Raw genomic sequence first — 21,374 nt, forward strand, 5'->3', positions numbered from 1 at the left:
CAAAAGTGACCGGGATAGCAATGTTTATTCCTTGGCGCTCTGCGTCTTATCTTTCCTTTACCCCGTGGAAACGACCGGCACCTGATGGTAAGACTTTCGAAAGCTTTAGGTAGAAGACAGGTCTGAACATCATTTTACTTCGAAACTTCTCATTATAGCGACAGTTAATTTCTGGCGCCTTGACTCTGTGGCGCAGCAACCGACAAAAAGGAAATGAGGAAAAATATAAATGAACGTTATCAAAGCCTATGCTGATTTTGCCATAGCGCAATTCGGAAGAAAGGATAAAAACGTCAAAATATGTGAAGAAAAATGGTCTCTGAAAAAGCACTTGCATGTGTCGAGAAGACTGCGCCAATAAGCGATCTCATAGTGTACTTACCACCCGGCGCAAATGCTGTAGCCCAGAATATTCTCCTGCAGTCTTCTCTCTCTACTAATGCCGTGCACCCTACACGGCTTATGCAAACTTGTGGCCTGCTTACACAAACGACATGCGCTTGTAGGGGGGATAGGGCATTGATATGCAAACTTATTTACAGGTCGATTTAACGGACATAAAAAAACGTTGTACAGCAAAAAGAAAAAAGAGGGTGTCCTAAACTGTACTACACTCTGGCATGAAAGGAATAATTCATTGTCATTGCCCAGTATCAGGCAAGGAAGGAATCAAGGAAAGAATGAAACAAGCCATTCAGTAACAAACCAAGCAAGAACACCTGAAGTATAAACTCATCTCCTTACACAATAAACACAAAGACAGATGCGTACTCTTTTTTCATTTTTTTATGGTTCCGCGTCGCGTCGCTTTTGCTTCGAAGAAGTACGCAAATGCGATCAGTTCATAAAAGAATCGTGAAGTTTAATCCAAACTCATGGCAGAACATATATAGGTTTTCACTGTAAGATTTGACAACTTCTAAAAATTTCAAAATTTATAGTGGCTGAAGCTTTAAACCTCCAGCGCCCAAAAAATTACATGACGCCGAATAAAAGGCATCCAAATCGCAGCCATGAGCAGAAACCACAATCAAGACACCGCAGCATCCATTGCTGCTTGATCGCTGCGCTGCGTTCTGGCCCATTAAACCCTCCGCGTTTTGGTCGCCGCACGATCCCTTTTTTTTTTACTTTTCCGTCCCCAGCATCCACATTGATCCAAAACATCTCTAACGCCTCGGAACGTCACGCCTGGACTCACACACTCATCGGCACTCGGAAGAAACCACAACCATGTCTTCAGGACTCTTTCGGCACAAAAGGAAAAATGTTAAATACGAACATTTTAGGAAGATTGACTTATCGGTCATAGCGATTTACCGACGCCGCGAAGAACCGACAGTGCTAGCTCTGTTGAAGATCCGGCTGTTTTGGTACAAAGCGAAGAAGTTTCTGAAGGACGCATGGGTATTAGAAAAACAAAGTGCAGAGTTAACAAACGGCCAATGCTAAGTGAAGAGGACCTCGTTGTATCGAGCACTGTGGCGGTCCCAGCAAAAATAATTCCCCTGCGAAACGGGTAGCAGTCGAAGCACGCATCATTGCTAGCGGCAGCGAACCACGCAAGAACATCGCTACTGCCCTGCGTACCATCTGTCGGCTTATGGACGCAAAAGAAAAATGTGACCGGGCTCCCCATCTCGGTCCGCGTTCACGCGTCTGCCCTTCGATACTTGTATTTACCCTACCAACCTCGACTGTCGACGGTACGTCTTGGAACCGAACATGGTCATATTCCTCAGAGCTGATGAGTGGCACAACCAATTCGTTGAACGACGCACGCTTTGATGGCTCACGTATTTGGCATATCACTCGGGTTTAGGTATTTTTTAGCGCTTTGGTGTGTGGAGTAGCGGTGTGCAAAAAAGCGTTTCAAAATATCTTTAAAGAACCAAGCGGACACTGAATGCACCCTCTGCACTGACCACAACGGTGTGCCTGTCTCTTATTACCTTCCAAAACCAAAATTGGGAACCCCCCTCCCCTTTCATCCTGCCTGCTCCAAATAGGGCTTTCTGGCGAGTCGCCTAGCGTCGCATACTGGAACATCCTCCGGCCGTCGTAAATCAACGTAATATCTAACTAAGCCTGACGTATTTGTAGAAACTTCCGAGGTTTAATATAAAAAATTTTATCTTCTCCATGCAATATAGACCCAGCCGAGCTTTTATTGCATAATCTGGATTATAAACAAGAAGGGTAATTTCCTCTCGGTGGATTACAACATGTGCAACAGTCAGCAAAGCAATTGCTGCCGAAATTACAGCCCTATTTCTAGTTGAAACAAGATAGCGCAAACTGACTTCCTGCAGGTCCCAAAGCACGGTGGATATAAAATGGCTCAGCTCTGTGTTCTGCGATTTGCAAAGGCCGCGGTAGTCTCCAACACCTGCGCTTTACAATCAAGCGCCACCGTCAGTTTTTACGAAGACCTATTTATAAATCTGTTCAGTTACGCACGACAAGGCACTGCTGAGTGTAAAGCAGACATTTTATTTCGGAACTGTAGACGGCACCAGTGGCAGGCATATCAGCTACGAAAGAACGAATCGACGTACAAGTCCTATATTACAATTAAAATCGGCACACCATTCACGCAGTGGTCACCAGCCGTTGTCTTCGTGCCGCAAGTAGTAACACTAGTCACTCGTTTCCTGTCTTGTCCACACCGTGCGCTCCGCACCTGTGGAAAGAAAACTTTGTAAGCACAAATTTGACGTATATATCAGGCAGATTGCCCAAATCCGAATTGTGCGCCTAAAAAGAAAAGCAAAACTCGTTCACAGGCCGCAAGGGCCGCTCTATTCCCTCGCCTTCAGAGAGGAATATTACGGTAATTTAGGTAATTACATGTAAACGTTCAAGGGGTGCATGAAAATCCAGTCATTTGGGCATATCAGAGAAACCACAACACTGACAATCCAGACTAAAAAAAGGACGTTTACGCTCCATTTCTTGACACTAACACCAATTGACTGAGTACCGAGGCAGCGCGCAAATGAATATATTTTTTTTTCTGGAATTCGCATCATGCAACACTTCAGAAGCGTGAAATGCACGAGAGGCTAAATTTTGTACGAACACTTTTGCTGTCAAGCTTATTTCCGCACTGTGTTGTTACACTTATTGGTTCGTCTTAGTGTCACTGCATCAATGTCTATTTCACTAGATGAAAACACTGCATGTAGAAACAGAGCATCGCTGATGATACATGAAGGCCCAGAATAACGACCATAAGATTATGTGCTAATCATCATCATCATCATCATCATCACCATCATCATCAGCCTTACTACACCCACTGCAGGGCAAAGGCCTCTCCCATGTCTCTCCAATTAACCCTATCCTTTGCCAGCTGCATCCACCCTTTGCCTGCAAACTTCTTAATCTCATCCGCCCACCTAACCTTCTGCCGCCCCCTGCTCCGCTTACTTTCTCTTGGAATCCACTCCGTTATCCTTAAGGACCAGCGGTTATCTTGCCTTCGCATTACATGCCCTGCCCAAGCCCATTTCTTCCTCTTGATTTCGACTAGGATGTCATTAACCCGTGTTTGTTCCCTCACCCACTCTGCCCGCTTCCGATCTCTTAACGTTACACCTATCATTTTTAAGTGTGCAGCTTAAGTGTGCAGCAAATTTTCGTAACTTAGGAGCGAGAGGCGGGAAGGAGGCGGGAGGGTTATTTATTCGATGCGAGATTAAGTGATCATTTGTTAATAGCAATTAAATGTGGAGTTCAACGTCCTGAAGCGACGCGTGGGCTATAAGGGGCACAGTAGTGAAATGCGCTACAGAATACAGATTATGCGTTCACAGAGCCGCAGGACTACAACATAGTACTGGACCTGCAAAGACGTACATTACATACGCATTTTCCGCAAAGTAATATAACGATTCCTCTATTGGACAGGTATGTCTTCTTTCTCTCGATCTTTTTTGGTGTCGGTGTCTAGAATGGCTCCAGCGGTATAGGGTGAAATTATCACTCGAAAGGCCAGCAAACATGAGGACACGTGCAAGCTGCATTCGTTGGAACAGCAATACCAGACGTCTGCTTCGCGAAACACCGCAGGAAAAAATTTGCTCTTGAGAGCACGTGTCCCAAAAAATATTTTGCTACATATGGGCCTGATTTCAAGGCATTAACGGCTGAAGTGCACTTTAATCATAAAATGACGACAGCACCGCCCCTTCACTTGACAAGAAATTCGCTTCCGCCGCACCGCGTTACAGGACAAGTACATTCGTGTCTGCCAAATAATATGTTAATCAAAACGAGCGGACAGCATACATATTGCTTACTTTGAGCGTGTGTAAGTACCGCACAGTGTCGCCATGTCTCGAAATTAATTTTGACTGTCACGGAAAGAATGAGGGCTTCTGAAATCTCCGAGTTATTATGGAACTGAGAAATATATGAAACTCGCTATTTGAATACCTTTCCTTTTTAATCAATATCCCCAGTTTCTTTTTTTTTTTGCTCTTCTCTAGTAACGGGCAGTCCCATGACTCGTCCGCAGGAAAACGGCTTAGTTGATTAGTAAACATAGCGCAAAAGATTGAAGCTTGGTGCTCACCTAAATATGTTAGTGCAGCGCTAAGGTGAGAGTAAAACAAACCCAAGGCAGAAAGCAACCCTGTCGAGCGCTTCGGAATGCAAGGAAGCTATAATAAAAGTTCTCTAGCGAATATTCCCAGCGCAAATTATCCAATGTTCACATTGCACGAAAACGTTTTTCTGCTCTATTACGCGTAGCAAGAATATTCAAACTTTGCTTAAGCATTCTTGTTTTCTTGCGCCTTTTAGGTGCCCAATCTCATACGGTCTTATCTTTGTAAAATCTGTGTCTTTGGCAATGAGGGCGTCACCACTGTTATTACTATTTTCTGGCGCTCTCCGACGTACCAGATTACTTCACTCTCCTCAGCGCAATTTTCCTGCAGTCCACCCTGCGGCGCGGCCATGCTCGCTTCAGAGCGCCATGCCTCTGTTAGTCACGAAGCAGCAGTGAAACTCAATTTTGTACTATTTCCATGGAAACAGCCTTTGAGGTGGACGCTCCCAGTTTTCATTTCGCATTACATCACGCTTAGCGGCATTTACGAGCGGGACAGCGCATACTGATTATGCGGTCATGATTGGGCTTTAGGGCTCCGCTTGCTTCGAGGGGCGTTCAGTTTGGCTTCGGCAGCTGTAAGATGTGTATGAGGCTACGGAATATATTCGTTTTGTATGTTATTTTTTGCCTCACGCTAATAAGAACAGATAAAGAGAAATAATGCGATTTCACCGAATAAGTAAGACCTAAGATTGATGATTGGCTCGGTATTTCTACGTAGCATAAGAGGCTGCGCATCAGAAAGAGGAGTTGCTATCAGGCGCCGTGTACTGGTTCGTCACAGGGCAGAAAAGATCTAGGGCATGCGGCGAGGACGTTCGCATATATGTCACGGCATGTACACGCCAGGCATATAGGAGAGGCAAATCATGCTCGAAAACCAGGTTAGTTACGACTTAACCAGCAGTAAGGGCCACCTGAGCTTGGGATCTTCCTAAGCATCTTGCGCTGCATCTTTCAGAAGTGATATCTTTCAAGGTTAGATCAAGTGATATGGGCTTGATAGTTGCATTAGATTGGAAGTTTGGAGTGCCTTCTTTTCACGGAATGCTGCAGTTTTCTATGTAAACTCCACAAATAACATTGGCCTTTCATCATTGTATGCATACGTAAAGGAACATGGGCGGATTTTGGCGCCATAACTGCGCTGGGGATCTATTTGCCTTTTACCTGTCGTTCACGTTTATAACTGCATTTGTGATCGTTTCCTCTTTCGCGATGTTCGTACTCTTACTGTGTTCATTCACCTTGGGCGGGACATGGATAGTCCAACATCGGACCTGTACCGTAGACGACGGCAGACAGACAGCCTTTCTTCAATAGAGAGAGAGAGGCACTTTAATTGAAGAAAACAGATAATTTAGCCGGCCTTTAAATCCGATGATAGCCACTCTGCGTGGGAACTACGACAGCATACCGAAGCCACATACGTTAGATTGGGCAATAAAAAACAAGTAAAAACAAAGCGCCCCGCCCGCACCACAAGTTGGCATCCAGTCGGATGCCACTCAGGAAAGAAGCAGCAAAATGTTGCTCAAAGCAGGTTCGCTAAGCAATGGCGTCGACGTATTGTGATCAAGTCACAGCAAACTGACTTCAACCTGCTGCTCATATTCGATGCCAGGCTGGCAGGTTCATGGCGCTGACTACCGCATCGTAATACGTTGATATCATTGGTTGGAGGAGGGCCTCCTTTAAGGTGTAATTGCCGCTTGGTTGTACAGGTGCATCAGACTAAAGTGTATCGATGTTGGACGTACATCGGTGCAGCTGGAGACTACAAAAAAGCAAAGCGTGTACTGCTCCTGTTAACGGAGACGTTTCAAGCGCTTATCTCATATATAACGCCTCTAAATTCCACCTCATAATAAAACTCAAGGGTGAGAAATTGCTGCGTTTCACTCGTTGTGCCATTCGCATTGAAAGGTTCTTACAATACCTACCCACATGCTCGCATGTGCCTTAAAAATTTCTTGTGACCTATGGCTGGTGTTAGGGTGACAACTCAATTTGGCAAGCAGAGTTCAACGAAGTTCTGATATCTTGCTTCATTGTAACAGTTCTAGTCAGAAGTTGCTGCAGGATTTCTCTCAGCGGGGAGTGGGCAAATTATTTGTTATTTAAAGGCACTTTATGTTCTGAAGACGCTTTGGTCGACTCGATATTCCCCATAATAGCCATTAGTCAGAGCACCTGTTACTAAATAACCATTGGTCTCTGAGAATTTGTCGATTGAGCGAACGTACACATTTTAATGATTCAAAGGCAAGGAAACATGCCTTATAAAAGCTGCAAAATGAGGTGGCTGTAAGAAAGAACCTACAGCTACAGTGTTTCAATAGTCGTAGAGGTACCACTTAAGAATGACGGCCTTTGGGGCGAGTTGGTGTATGACTGAAAAATCTGCGGCGCAACGACGGCAACACAATAAAGATAAAGACACCACATGCACACACTCCCAATTGTTTATTCGAAGAAAAGGGGCATATTTATAACATGCAATCACCAAGAAACAACGCTCTATCGCTCTCAACCCAGCCAGTAAAAAGTAATCTGCAACTGAAAATGCTAAACACAAATCACAGAACTCTTCTTCTCAACTGCACTTAGAGCACTAGCTTGTAACAAAAAGTTAGGAAAAAAAACAAATCTTAACAATAGCAGTGTCAGTCAGCCGTAGAAACAGCATTGTCATGCAATCGAAGTAAATGCAGTCAATACTTTAAAGCAGAAAATCAAACGAATACAAAGTTACAAAAGTAAAACAAAAAAAACACAACACCACCATCCACGTATGGGCGTCGTACGCCAGATAAGGACGAAAGAATTCTTGCAGTCAAATGGCGACATCAAAACAGACCAACCAATGATGTCATGGGCACTGTCACAGAACCTATCGTGCGTGCGTTTATTGGATGAACTAGCGAATACGAGTGACAACTTAGGTGTTTGTTTAATATAACCAAAAAAGAAGCTCGAAATTCGTCGTTCAGCAAAATCATACCAAATATCGACGGCCATGCATCTAACGACGTCACATAAGCAAGTTTTCCCGCGGAAATCTTCCTTATTGAGGCTGCAATATGGGAAACTTCACAGTTTAATTGCGCTGCAAAGAAACACCGCCCCGCTGCAAACATGCCATGAAAGTTTCAGTAAAATCAAAGGAGGTAGAAGAAAAGACAGCAGGACTTGCACTTTAACAAGACAAATTTGATGTCAGAATACCAACCAGCAAAACACTCAGCTCTTTTAAAGACCAACCCATGCCCAGCAAACGTGTCCCTTTGCTTACCTCGTGATCTTCGTCAAGTGACGGCGGCATTCGCGACGCTGCCACAGTTGTTCGATGGCCCCAAGAAGTAACGATTCGTTTTATGTCAGCAGCTCTCTTCATGGTTACCTGTGGTCAGCCTGCGTTTGCCGAGAAAAAAAGAAAATCGAACACTCTTTATTTTGAATTAGTTGAATGACATAGGCCCCCCAAAAAAACACCAAACAGATGTGCAGCATGCCGGTTTCAGAGAAGTGAACTACTGGAAACTGCCCACAAATTCCCATACAAAACATGTGGAGATCGTTCAGGTTATACTTCCTTAAGGTCTCCAGAATATAGGGCACTGTTACTCATTTTGTTTTCATCCTTTGTGGGAACGCTGTAGTCGAACAAGCACAGCTGACCTGCGAAATTGTGTGCCGCGCTGTTAGTGTTGAAAAGGTTACACCTTAATTGGAAGGCGTTTTTATTCAGGTTGAGGTTGTTGTAAGGTGCGGGTGGGGTTAGTTTTGCAATTATTTTCCAGATGTTTCTCCGCCATACAAATGGCATGTAGATGAGAAATCTAGATCTCTGTTTCGAGTATTGCATCTTCCAGCATAAGCTGACCCTAAACTGTCTGAGTGCTTGACATGTATGCCCTAGCTCTCGGGCTACCTACTCGGACAAGAAACTACTACAAAAACTTGCGATAGGCGGTTGAGTTTTTTTATTTTTAATAATTTTTATAAGAGCGCAGCGCTCCGCACTACAGCAAAACAATGCTTGACATTATGGATTTCTGTCCAATACAATGGCCGAACTACTCTGCAGACCATCGGTGCCTACGAGCATTTCGGCAAAGCTATTTATTCCACGTCGAGTTGAATTGCTGTCATTGGTATAATTGCAGTGAACTTACTGACGAGCTCGGAGATCCCCCTTGTATTGATGGGACAGGAATGGAAGGCCATTCTCGAAATGGTTTAGTACGTTCGCATTTCTTTAGTTTTCTCGATCGGCCACAAAACGGTGCGTTTCAGCGCAGTTGCATTTGTATGATTGCATGAAGCCAGTTTTGAAGCTCAACCGGTGCAACAAGGGAGGCCTATTCTGACACAACGGCTTCAGCTTCGAAGTACGGCGCACAGTTAACAGAGCAGACAGCCATGTGTTCAAATTCCGCAGAGTGAACGTTACTAGCACTTTACACTGATTAAAAGCCACCAGGATGATCTCCGCACTGATTGACCTGGCCTCTTTGTTAGAGTGGTCACGATTGCGTGTTTGGCAAACTGAATTGACCCGTGTATTCTCGGTGCTATATGGAGTTAAAAGGCTGCAGCGCACACCAGTACAAGGAATAATCCGTGCTGAATAATTCACCGTTTGTATTAGTAGGGGGACCTTTTACGGGGTGAAATAAGTATTGTGGGAGTTGTTAGGCAGACATCAGCACAAAATGACCACAACAAAGTCAGTCTCTTCGCGGCGCATCCAGTAATATTCGCACTCGCGACAGGTTGGATAGCGACCTTCACCACGCCCCACTGACACAAAAGAATAAATACACGTGTCTTGGTGTAGAATCAGCTGATGTTCTCTACTCCTCTATTCAGTGCAAGTTTCAGAGCGGACGGCGGCTGCTTCTAGGCCTAAATGTTCCAGCGGTAGTGTTTTCCTTCCTTTCCCTCTATTCAGAGGCGTTTTTTCTATCTCCCCTTAAAGTGCGCTGCCGCTTTTTTTTACTCGTAACTACTGCTTTCCTTCCTTTCATACTGACATTGTACAGACGTTAGCGGGCGCTCTGGATCTCCGTGGTGTGTTTTTTTCCCCCTTGGAGCAATTTTCAATAACCTTAAGTTGCAGGCACCCCTTAATCAGTCTTCTCTTGTCTACATTTCATCCCTTTGCTAAAACCTCTTAACGATTCCATAACAATATTACCAGCTGTCTGCGCCGTTCGCAAGATCATTCCCTCTCTTGAAAACTGTTCTCAATCGCATTCAAACATCCGGTGCAATCGGCGCACTTGCCTGTTTCGGCTGCCGTAGCGACGAGCACAGCGTGGAAGCACCGAGTCCTCAGCTGCGCGCCGAGCGCGCTTTGAAAAAGAACTCGGCGAAGGCGATGAGGCAGGCCAGTCCCAGCCCGGCGAGGAGGACGACAAAGACGCCGCCCACTTTGGGCAGGCCCAGTTCGCTGGCCGACCCGGGGCTCTCGGGGCCCGCGTCCTCGGGGCAGCGCTTGGCCGGGTCCCGGACTCTCCACCAGCGGTCCTTCAGCATCTGCAGGACGCCGTTCTCCTGCAGCCGCAGAATGGTCGACGACAGGAGGCTGCGGTACGGCGATCCTGTGTAGGGTCAGGGAGCGCCTTTAGTGTACAGTTATTTTTTGTTCGTCGATTATTTATCACCATGACAATCAATCTTATTCATACACGGACGAGTAGCCGTGTCTGCGGAAAAAAATTGAAATTGAAAATTGGTTTTGGGCAAAGCAAACCCCGCCGCGGAGGCTCAGTGGTTAGTGCGCTCGGCTACTGATCCGGTGTTCCCGGGTTCGAACCCGACCGCGGCGGCTGCGTTTTTATGGAGGAAAAACGCTAAGGCGCCCATGTGCTGTGGGATTCCAGTGCACGTTAAAGATCCCCAGGTGGTCGAAATATTCCGGAACCCTACCCTACGGCACCTCTCTCTTCCTTTCTTCTTTCACTCCCTACTTAATCCCTTCCTTACGGCGCTGTTCAGGTGTCCAACGATATACGGGACCGATACTACACCATTTACTTTCTCCAAAAACCAATTATTATTATGATTACGGGGAAAGGAAATGGCGCAGTATCTGTCTCACTTCTCTCGGTTGACACCCAAACCGCGCCGTAACGGAAGGGATAAAGGAGGGAGTGAAAGAAGAAAGGAAAAAAGAGGTGCCGTAGTGGAGGGCTCTGGAATAATTTCGACCACCTGCGGATCTTTAACGTGCACTGACATCGCACAGCACAAGGGCGCCTTAGCGTTTCGCCTCCATTGAAACGCGGCCGCTGCGGTAGGGTTCAAACCCGGGTACCCCGGATCAGCAGCCGAGCGTGCTAACCGCTGAGCCACCGCGGCGGGCAACATGTCTACGCACAGGAAAGGCAAACATACAAGGTGCTTCAATTTATTTTGCCTTCATTTCTTCCTAGTCTTTCGATGATACTAACGCGTTTTCACTTTGCAAAACTAAGCGTTTATTGATACGTTATCTAAGGGAATTAGAGCGCACAAAAGGCGCTGTAGAGGAAAAAATATGTCTCACACTTTGCTATGTCACCGTTTAGTTCCTCGTATCTTTTTATACGATAATATTGTTTCAGCTGAGCGATTCCCTTTATATCAGTCACGGATGATGCTTACTTACCTCAAAAGCGGCGAAGAGGCAGAAAATGTTTATTAGCACATGGCCTTCTAACTAGCACTCCGGAATGAAGCACGAGACATTACGGGAGCAGTTACACGCTTTACGATCAAATAAAAACAAATGTGCATGTGCCGCTTGCACTGTAAATACATTCATGCATTTTTACCACACACTTTACATTTTTTCTTTGTTAGCGCCAATAAAAAGCCTAATCGTAGGCATATATTTTCTCGGGAAACCCGGGCCACCAAAGGTGCTTCGAACCTAACGCCTAATCCTCCCTCTTCATAACGTTTTTGGTGAATGAGGTCGTTAAGGAGGGACACGGCGAATGAAACCGAATTTGTCGCCAATTTTATTTTTCAATCGTTTTCTCTTATTATCAGCTTTCATATGACTCGCAAAAAAAAAATTAGAGCGTAGTTTAGGATAAAAATGTAGACAAAAATGATTTCTGCATTTGTGATCGTCAAAAATTGTAAGGGAATCGTGCTTCTGATGGTATCGGCCCATAGCGGAATCCGGGCTTTCGGGCAACGGATCACACTCATCTTAGTATTGCCATAAAGAGGAGACATCAGAGCTTCGGTCGCTTTTAATGCCACGTTCCTCTGGCTAAAAGGGAAAGCAAACGGTGTGATAAACTTTAAGGTTTAGTATTTTCGCTTTTCGCTTTTTCTCCTATTGTTGCCACTCATCCCTTCTGCTTCTCGAAATGAATAATTGTAGGATGATCCCTTTAATTGGGCATGAATCCTGAAACATTGAGGAAAGCAGCGAAGCTCTGTTTTATTGTTTGTACAGGAGCCATTATTTTTTATGGTTATCTTTGTAAGAAATATTTTATTGTAATTATGCTGGAGTTTACCTTTTATTTTCATGCGCACTGGGCATCTAAAAAAGGAACTATTAGCCTAACTGCACAACCTACGGCATTGTCAGCATGCTCCAATTAACAACTGGTGCACTTCTTCGTATTTATTTAACGCCTCTTGAACTCCTTTATAAGACTTTTATTTGTAGTCAACCAGCATAGCAGGTTGGCTTAACATAAAGTTTAATTCTCAAACTTCGATTAAGAGCTACATTTTAGCGCCAAATATTGTTACTTAGTGTCTCAAAATGACTAAAATAGCTTTAATTCTGGCTTCGCAACACTAGCGTGCAGATATACCACTGATCTGGCGGCATCTCTCTCATTGTCTCAGTGGCCGAACAGGCAAAGCTAAAAGAGTGCATGCTGCTGAGGTTCAGAAACACGAATATCACCATAGCGGTCCTTCTATCTCTTGTGTACGCCTGTCTCTCAACTCAGCTTACCTGAGAGAGTGAAGCAACTTCTTTTCAGAAGCTGCTTTCAGGTTCATCATTTAAGTGCTTATGTTTGCCGTTTAGAGTTCAAACAGATGAAAACAGGACCCACCCAGTGCGACTCATGCGGCTAAATTCATTACCTTCCTATATTTGGAAGCAAATTCAACAACGCGGCTAGCAAGTGGAGCCTAAATGCATTAAGCGAAGTAGCATGCCCATGCCGTTGATATTAAGTTACATTTTTCTTTTCGCTACGGCTGAAAAAAAGTGTTGATTTGAGAAGTGGCGTGGTGAAATTGCCTACATAGCTAATACTAAATGTACATCGTGTTTATGAAGTTTATTGCTGCCATATATAACAAGAAGGGTTCTTGTCATCTCAGTGTGCGTCAGAATTGCAGCTTTAAAAAGTGGCGCAAGGAGTTTTTTATTTCTTTCTGTTTTTTTTGGCAGCTGTTGCTGCTTCGTACAATTAAAGTTGCTATTCAAATGTTCACGTTTTTTGTTTCTGGCAAAGCGTGTGAGATGTCGCACAGGGTAAACTGAAATGCCGATAGTTCTCGGCTATCCTCATCGCACTGATGACTGAAGTAGCGGAGGGCAAGCAGGATGCATATAAATTTAAACAAATGGCAAGACGGCAAGACTACTCAATTCCACAAGTTGCGCCAAGTTGACCGTCGGGAAAATTGATATGACTAAATGAGTAATGAGCAGTCTTGTCGAAAAGCAGAGTAAAATTATTTCCCTACGACTTTTCTTGTTCCCTTTTAAGTAGATAAACATTCGTCAAATTTCGTCTCTCTGCCAGAAGCTTTAGCCGCTTCCAGCACGAGATTATGGAAGTAGGAAGTAAAAAGCAAAAGCCATTCGCTACAGGTTGATGCACGTCGCCCACGTGCTTGTTGTCTCCTTGCTCCTCTTTGTTTCTTTCAGCGACCTGATCCTAGGAGCACGCATGGCGCACAGTAATGATAAATCGGGCTGGCTTATGACAAGCCGTGCAGGCGCCTTGCGAATAATGAACGGTTGCAGAAAAAAAAAACAGAGTGCAAGACGCTCCCTTGATGGGCTTTGAAGGCTTCGTCAAAACTCGGAAGTGAAAACTCGGGCTTGCTGCCTCAGGTAAAAATAGATGCGGCCTTTATTTGATAGCTGCGCCTTTTTAAAGAGCGGCAAATGCTGATGTCAAGACCTTGCATTGCGGTGTCACCCTGTTTTTGCCGGATGGCCCAATTCACCCCTCTTTTGTTTTTCATTTTTTATGAGACAATCTGCAAAAACTGTTGGAAATATTATGGACCCTCGCACCATTTGTAAGCCTCAGTCAAGCTTTTGCTTAAGCCTTGTGTTATAGGCGGAGGAGAACTCTGAAAAATGCGACCCTAAATTGTACCTTTTCATGTATTTATTATGCAAATTAGAACTTTAAAAGAATGCTCTGTACTGCTGAGTTCTTGCGTTAAGCTATCTGAAACACTCCTGCTCAAATCACAGGCATTTTTTTGAACCGTAATATGTTTGCCTCTAATCATTTTTTTCGTTTCGTACCAGGGAACAGTATTTGCCTAGTCGTTACCTACATAAAGCGTGTTTATATGATTGATGAAGCTTTCATTCCACATGCATATTAATGTTTCCCACTGAAAACACAACTGGACGTAGTTTTGTGAAAATAATGCGAAATTTAACTAGTTTTAGCTCTTTATATAGAAGTAACTATTATTGCCAGTGCCCTAAATTTTCGATTTCAGCCATGGATTTGTCGCCAAATTTCTTGTCAAACTCAAACGTTAAAAATAATGCCTTTACGCTGGCGGTGGACCAATGCCACAAGCTCTAAGGGCATGAAAGCGATTTCGTCGTATAAGGCAATTCCGAAAATATTGCACTGCTTAGCATTCGTTTGGTCACAAATAGAAGCGTTACAAAGTATTCTTAATATTCTATTACAGAAATAAAGAGAAAGGCGTTTCAACTACAAATGAAAAAACCAAACGCCACACTCTGAGAAATGCGAGTACAAATTTAAGATTTTGCCAAGGTGTGAAATCGGTGCATTGATGTCGTAACCAGTTTTATAACCCTGTGTACAAATATTGCTCATAACTACCTACATGAAAGGCTAATTATTCAAACGATGTTGAAGTTGCATGTACAAGACTGCAGACTGGCCGTATCAAGTGCGTATATCTCATATAATAACATTTACAGCATATGTTTTCTCCATTTTGTTCTACAATCCCAACAGTTCTGGACAAACACATTTTTGAACGGGAAACCGTTTATGAAAGCAATGTTTTCATGTAATATAAGCTTTCCCTATACCAATGAACATATCTGCAAATCACCCGACGGCAGTCTTCCATTTTTTTCCATTACGTTTTCGCTATCGTAAAAAAGAGTTCCCCATTGTTTTGTTTTTTTTAAGGCAGTCTTAACTGTTCGATGAGATCAGCGGAAACCCCATGAAAGAAAGATTTTGACGGATATCAGAATAATTAACCATTACTTTCAATATTTTCGTAACAGTATAATTTTTCAGTTTCGAAAATTTCTGTCCGGTAATGTTGGGCATCTTGTTTTTCCTTGAAGCAGCCATTTATGCGGCAGCTTACAAATTAAGGCACATTCACTCTTTTTTCCTCGCCCACTTGCTTTGCATTGCTTGAAGTCAGGATTTATATAGGTACCGGATAATATTGGCGTGAATCAGAATTCGTATGGTGATGATAGACAACAACATAAACATCGTCTAAACATTGGCCTTAGTGTGAGGTTTTTTCTTGGTTTAATGCAGTTAAGTCGGCAGTGCTAGCCTTAATTTCCTTTTTTTAATATCAAAAGTAATTTCTCAAAATACGTCTAGACGCACAAATGACATTTATGGAACTAACAACTAGTCAAAAACATCCAGAAGGGGCTTTTTCCCGACGTTCCCGGCCGTCAATCACCGTCTATTTTTTTCCTCTCCGTCGACGATGTCGTCGATCGTCAAAGGATTCGGACACATCTCCATTGTAGTGTCAGAAAACTCTTTTTGGTAAGACAAATAAAAGCAGGTTTTGCCTCAGGTTCCAAGAAAAAGATTGGTAATACTCCTTGTTTTCGTCCGATACACTTTTATAACCCATCATTCAGAAATTAATTCATTTTAGAAGCGTGACATTTGTCATCCCAGCTTCAAGCGACGTTTCCAATTAAAGGACGCCGGCGCTCCTCGATCTTTTCTTTGTTCAAGGCCGTCTCTCAGTGAAATTAAGGTGTTCCGTCTTCCATGTGCGCCTTACATTATTGTTGCTCGTAAACAGCGCTCTGTACTTTCCCGTTCGCTTTGAACGTGAAAACACTGGACACGCTTTATCTGTCGTGCTGTTCTGTCTAAGACACATCGACGCATTATTTCTGAAAAAAAAAAAATTGGCGGTGGTTTAGTGCTGATTCAACCTGGAGGGACGCGATAGCTACAGCTGGCCGAGTGTAACTTGGTCACGTGACCAAGTTACACACAAGCGTGATCAGCCACGGCGCTTCGCCGCCGGCAGCTGCTCTGCACCATGTGACCAACCACATGACAGCGTAACGGCGCAGCCACAGGGTGGTGGCGCCGCCACGCCGAAGGCTCGAAATGCTACCGTAATGTAGCTGTCGCTATATAAAAAACAGGCAGGCAGCTGACCCGGTGGTGTGGCGACGCCGTATCCCTTGGAGTCGAGGAGCCCTCCGATCTGCGTCAGCTGGCACCGGCGCTGCACCACGTACTCGATGCTGGTGGATTCCATGAGGAAAGCGTAGCCACCGCCCTCGACCCGTGCCACGCCCTCGGCATTGGTCCCGACGAGGTCCTCCCGCATTGCGTGCCACATGCGCTCGTACGTCTCGTGCTTCGACTCCTGCGCAGGAAAGGTATGTACAGTCGAGAGCAGTACGAAAGGGAACAAAGTTTGAGCATTCATTTGTCGATAACTCCATAAATACGTGTGACAGGCATGGTTTTTTCTATTTTCTAACAACTTTTCTTCTCGGCGCATAATATTGAAAGGTTGTTTTTCCAATAAATTGGAGAATAAGAAAATTTACAATTTTGTGCAAGAATTTTGTTCCCTTTTCAGGGAGTTTGTTCCCTCATGGCACGGAAGCCACGACCACGCTAGACGCCATGCTGCCCAACGTTACAGAAGAAGAGAACGTCGACGTTTATCAGTTTGTTTCCTGAAACGTCTAATTAGGTTTACAGTGCAGCTGTAGCGGAGTTCTTCCTCTCGAAACTATTCTTGAAGAGAAGTCAAATGGTACGAAACCGTTCGATGACAACCAGGCTACTCCTGCGCTGCTCCAAATGAACAATGAAAAAGTTCTGCTTCCCGAAGGAGCTCCCACAATTAAAATAAAACGTGTTAACGTGGTTGATGCGATGACCGAGGCAGTAAATTTTTTGCATCGTAACATAAGCGGAATTATTTAGGAAACTGCGCGCAAACGATGCTTCTTAAGAAGAGCACAGGCAGTTGAGCCGGTTGTTAATACAAAAAAACACGTGACTGCGAAAATATCCAAGGACGACACCAGAACACGTATCACCAAGGCTGGCTTGCGTGTTATATATGTTTCTTTATCTGCGTGCCCGTCAACGCTTTCAAGCTAAATCAAATTACTTTTTTTCACTAAGAACCTCTAGTAAACACTTCTTTTCTTAGCAGATACGCTCTATTCTTCTCATCAATGATTTTGCGTCAATTCGTGTACCACACGTTTTGCATTGCACCTGTCAACCGGGAATACCTTCCGTAATATTTATTAATGCTGGAAAGCTTCCCACATAAAACGGGCGTCTCTGTAGGAAAGAACGCCATGCAAATCTTGATTTCACAGTGCGCCTTGGTGCCGCAGGCGCGCGTGCGCCTTATCTGTCGTACCTTGAAAAAGGCGTGCGTCGAGCCGGAACGGACGCAGCCGTAGCGTATCTCAGACTGCTTGGCCAGGTCCTCCACCGTCTCGATGGGCGACCGCAGCCTCTCCCGGGTGAGGAACGAGGCCAGGTTGGCAGTGTACGAGGACACCAGCACAAAAGAGAACAGCCACCAGGTGGCAGCGATGATGCGCGTCGAGGCTGACCTGCATTAGGGACGCATTAAAATCTCTCGTCTTCCGTTCGCTGTCGCCGAAGTGACTCTAGTTAAAGATTAGCGAGCTCGACACGTGAAGTATTGTCTTCAGATTACTGCTATTCAATAGCGTGCGCTAACAGGACGAACAAAGAAACTTGGAGACAGAGGAACGAAGCCAAGTTTCCTTTGTTCGTCCTGTTAGCGCACGCTATTTAATAGAAATGTACCAACTAGCCCGTCAGAAAGTTCTACTACAGATCACTGCGCGCCCTCCGTTCATGAATAATCCCGATGAAGTGCACTCTGCTACAGCTCACAAATGCCGCAGCAAATAGAAGGTTCCCCCGCCCCAATCCCCTCCGCCTATTGTGACGACATAGCAGTAAATTGCATTACACCTCCCAGTCACCCATTGTACCATACTCTCACATCTAACGAGGTTTTATCTAACCTTTGACTTCTTTTTGCATTGTTTTTCATGTGTTTTACAGTGTATTATTTAAATTGTTTTTTTTAGAATTTATTTCTTCTGTTGTGCTTACTTGCACATTTGAGTCGTTTTTATTTACGGTCATTGACACTTCTGTAATGTAATATCTATTGGCAGCGTAGTGCACCCCACAAATGTGCGCCAATAAAAACGCTAAAAAAACTAAACATGGGCGCTATCGCGCCAACAACACGTCCCCGGGGGTCTGCGTCTGAGGCCACTCCTACGCTGAGTCATCGATACGGGCTAAAAGTACTTTTCTGAGCACTATACAGTGACGATCCAATGTTATACCGAAAGCAGCCCCATAAAACACAAGGACATAAAGGAAACACGGTCAGAGCTCTGTGCTCGCCAGTAAATCTTGTTATTTAATGTGCTTGCGTAATATCAAGCACCTCGGTGTTCCACTTATCATGGTCAATACTTTTTCATATCAATATTAGGTAACAGTAATATTTATTTTGGGGTTACCTATATAGTTACCCTTGTGAAGCAATAAAAAAGTTTTTACTTGGCACAGATTATCTTATGAGAAGAGCGTAATGGTGGCATAATAAATGTTTTCTTGCAGTGTTTATGTAATTTTACACAATATCCACTCATTTTCGGTCTATATGCGACAAATCACCTTTTTTTAAGGAATGAGTTGTCGATAATGCATAAAAAACAATAGTAAGGAGCACAGTAAGCGCACCAGTAATACTATTGAGTCGGTGAACCCCTTCCTTAAATCTGCAGCGTACATGTCAGAAAAGTAGCCCATACAAAAGTGACGACGTAAGACAGTTTCGAAGGCAGCCGAAGGTGCTAAACCGAATGGCGATCACTGTGGCAATGCCCTCTCGTACCACACGCTTGGTCCCACTCACCTCGGCAGCGTCTCACATCCCTGCTGCATGATGGAGCTGATGGTGAACCACAGGCTGTTCAGCACTGTGAACTGGCACTCTTTCACCCGTGTTTCTTCCCCCTTTTCACTGCAACCCAATATCCTTTCTTCGCAGTGCCCCAGCACATCACTGGCCCCTCCCACCATTATCACGTCAAGCTGCGCTCGGCCACAGCCAGTCCGACCAACACAAGCAACGCCCGAAGTAGTGGGGCTGTCCTGGCAAGAACAGCAGCAGCAACGTCTCGCAGATGAGCGACACCCGCTCCGCTGTGCCGTTTCCACGCGTGCTACGCAGGAAAGCAGCAGGCTCACTATCAGGTGAGCAGCCGCCACACACAGCCACACGTCCACGGAGAGGGGCGAAAGAAAGAAGAGGAGTGAATGTTCCTGCTGAGGTTTTCGGTACAGGATGCTCACTCCCAGGGTCATGAAGGGCATGGTGAAATCCACGGCTTGCTCGCGAGCGAGAGTGATCGTCAGGTCACCAATCGCCATGTCCGCCTCCTGCAACACGCGCATTTGCAAGCGTGAAACTATAGTGTCTTAGTTTAAAAGACGTCCCAAACGAAGTTTAAAGAGCCATATAACTCTGACTAGTAATTACATTCTATGTGCTCATACTGCATTCATTCTCCAATTTTGTTTGTTATTTACTGCGATAGTAGACTGCCGACGCCTTGACTTTCTCCACGCGTTTTTAAAGACAAGCTATACACTAAACTGGTTAACGTTACGTTGAAACCTAGAGTGGCGTGGGACGCTGAGAAATGCAGGTTAGCGCTTTTCCAGTGTGGTGCCGTCATCCTGCTTCCGCATCGCCAAGCACGAGCGGCCAAGAACAACTATCAGTTCACTCTGCACGTTCAATGCAGCAATATTCTGTAGGCCAGCTTACCAGAAATGTCTAAAATCCGGCTGAAAAGTTTAACCACCCACATAACGGGTGTTTCTAGTTTAAAAACCATGTGAAAGCAACTAGGCACGCTCGCTATGTCAGGCGATTGGGGCAAGGAAAATTCGCCCTTAGTAACGAGAGAAAGAGAGCAAGATGAACGGAAAGGCAGGGATGTTAGCTAGGCGACGCCCGGTATGCTACCCTAAACGTGGGAAGGGGAATGGACGCAGAGACCGAAAGGGGAGAGAGCAAAGAGAGATCACTTTTCCACATGTCCGTTGGCCATTACATGCAGGGTACACACTGCACACACTGACAGTTCACAATCTTGCACTCAGTCCTGAGTCCTTTAAGAACTTGAAAGCGCCTTCAAAACTTCCTCTGCGATGAAGGCTTACTCCAAGGACCCAGAATTTTGGCTTCAGTACGGGGCCGAGGATCTAAACGGTGGTGTGTTGCAGCCAGTAGGGCACGCTCATGCTGAAACTGAGAGCAGTTACAAAGAAGGTGTTCTATTGCCTCGTCGCACCCACAGATCTCACACGCTGGAGAGCCTGCCATTGCGATTAATTGGGAATAGCCATTTGTGAACGCCACTCCCAGCCACAGGCGACACAACAGCGTATCATCGCAGCGGGAAAGGCCGGAAGAGCACTGTGTTGAATTAAGGGGTCTGAGTGGTGCAGACGGCATGCGGAGTTTCCAGGAGAAGACCATGACGCTAAAAGCTCATTTGGGCCAAGCATTCGCAGATGTCTTGCTGCGTCGGCTCTTGTCAACGGTATCTGGACAGTGTTGGCACTGCCGTGAGCTGGTGCAGCTGCAGAGTCAGCTGCGTTGTTTCCAACAATGCCAGAGTGTCCAGGTATCCACTAGAGGATGTCATGACCCTCTTCCCGCGCCTGGCGTTGGAGATGTCTTAATTCAGCTACGAGTTGATCGTGATCGCCATGGCGTAAAGCAGAATTAAGACACTGTAGGGCTGCTTTTGAGTCGCAGAACACAGCCCATTTGTGGGGTATTTGTGCACCGATGTACTGCACAGCCGCATGAAGAGCGGCCAGTTCTGACCCGGTGGAGGTTGTCCAATGCGAAGTTTGCTGGTTAATACTGAGGTGTCTCGGAGGAATGACCACGGCGTAGTTTGAACATGTACCTGAGACCCTGAGACCAAACCATCTTTATACACATGGGTGCGGTCCCTATATGCGGCGTGGAGTAGGTGAGTGCCAACTGTTTAATAGCCGGTGTCGATAAGTTCCATTTTTTCGTTATGCCCGGAATTGTAAGGCTTACACATGGCTCCCGCAGACTCCACAGCACAGAGGAAGGCCATGCTGCCGGGGTGGACTGTGATGGGATGAACGACTGGCGGGCTGCTATAACCTTTGAA

At 45.1% G+C, this 21,374-nt stretch overlaps 1 protein-coding gene across 2 annotated transcripts in view; it reads right to left on the bottom strand.

The window, feature by feature from the left end:
* Positions 1-2,474: 2,474 nt before the first annotated feature.
* Positions 2,475-21,374, bottom strand: part of LOC144099454 (glutamate receptor ionotropic, kainate 2-like) — a 126,135-nt gene continuing 107,235 nt past the window's right edge. For both annotated transcript variants that reach the window (XM_077632763.1, XM_077632762.1), the window contains exons 12-17: positions 19,064-19,590; positions 17,510-17,708; positions 16,273-16,486; positions 9,914-10,230; positions 7,917-8,035; positions 2,475-2,683 (exon numbers count right to left, since the gene is read on the bottom strand). In XM_077632763.1, coding sequence (XP_077488889.1) covers positions 9,962-10,230; positions 16,273-16,486; positions 17,510-17,708; positions 19,064-19,590 — 1,209 coding nt within the window. In that variant the 3' untranslated portion in view covers positions 2,475-2,683; positions 7,917-8,035; positions 9,914-9,961. The remainder of the gene's footprint in view (positions 2,684-7,916; positions 8,036-9,913; positions 10,231-16,272; positions 16,487-17,509; positions 17,709-19,063; positions 19,591-21,374) is intronic.

Source organism: Amblyomma americanum, chromosome 7 (genome assembly GCF_052857255.1).
Source record: "Amblyomma americanum isolate KBUSLIRL-KWMA chromosome 7, ASM5285725v1, whole genome shotgun sequence".
NCBI classification, from domain to species: domain Eukaryota; kingdom Metazoa; phylum Arthropoda; class Arachnida; order Ixodida; family Ixodidae; genus Amblyomma; species Amblyomma americanum.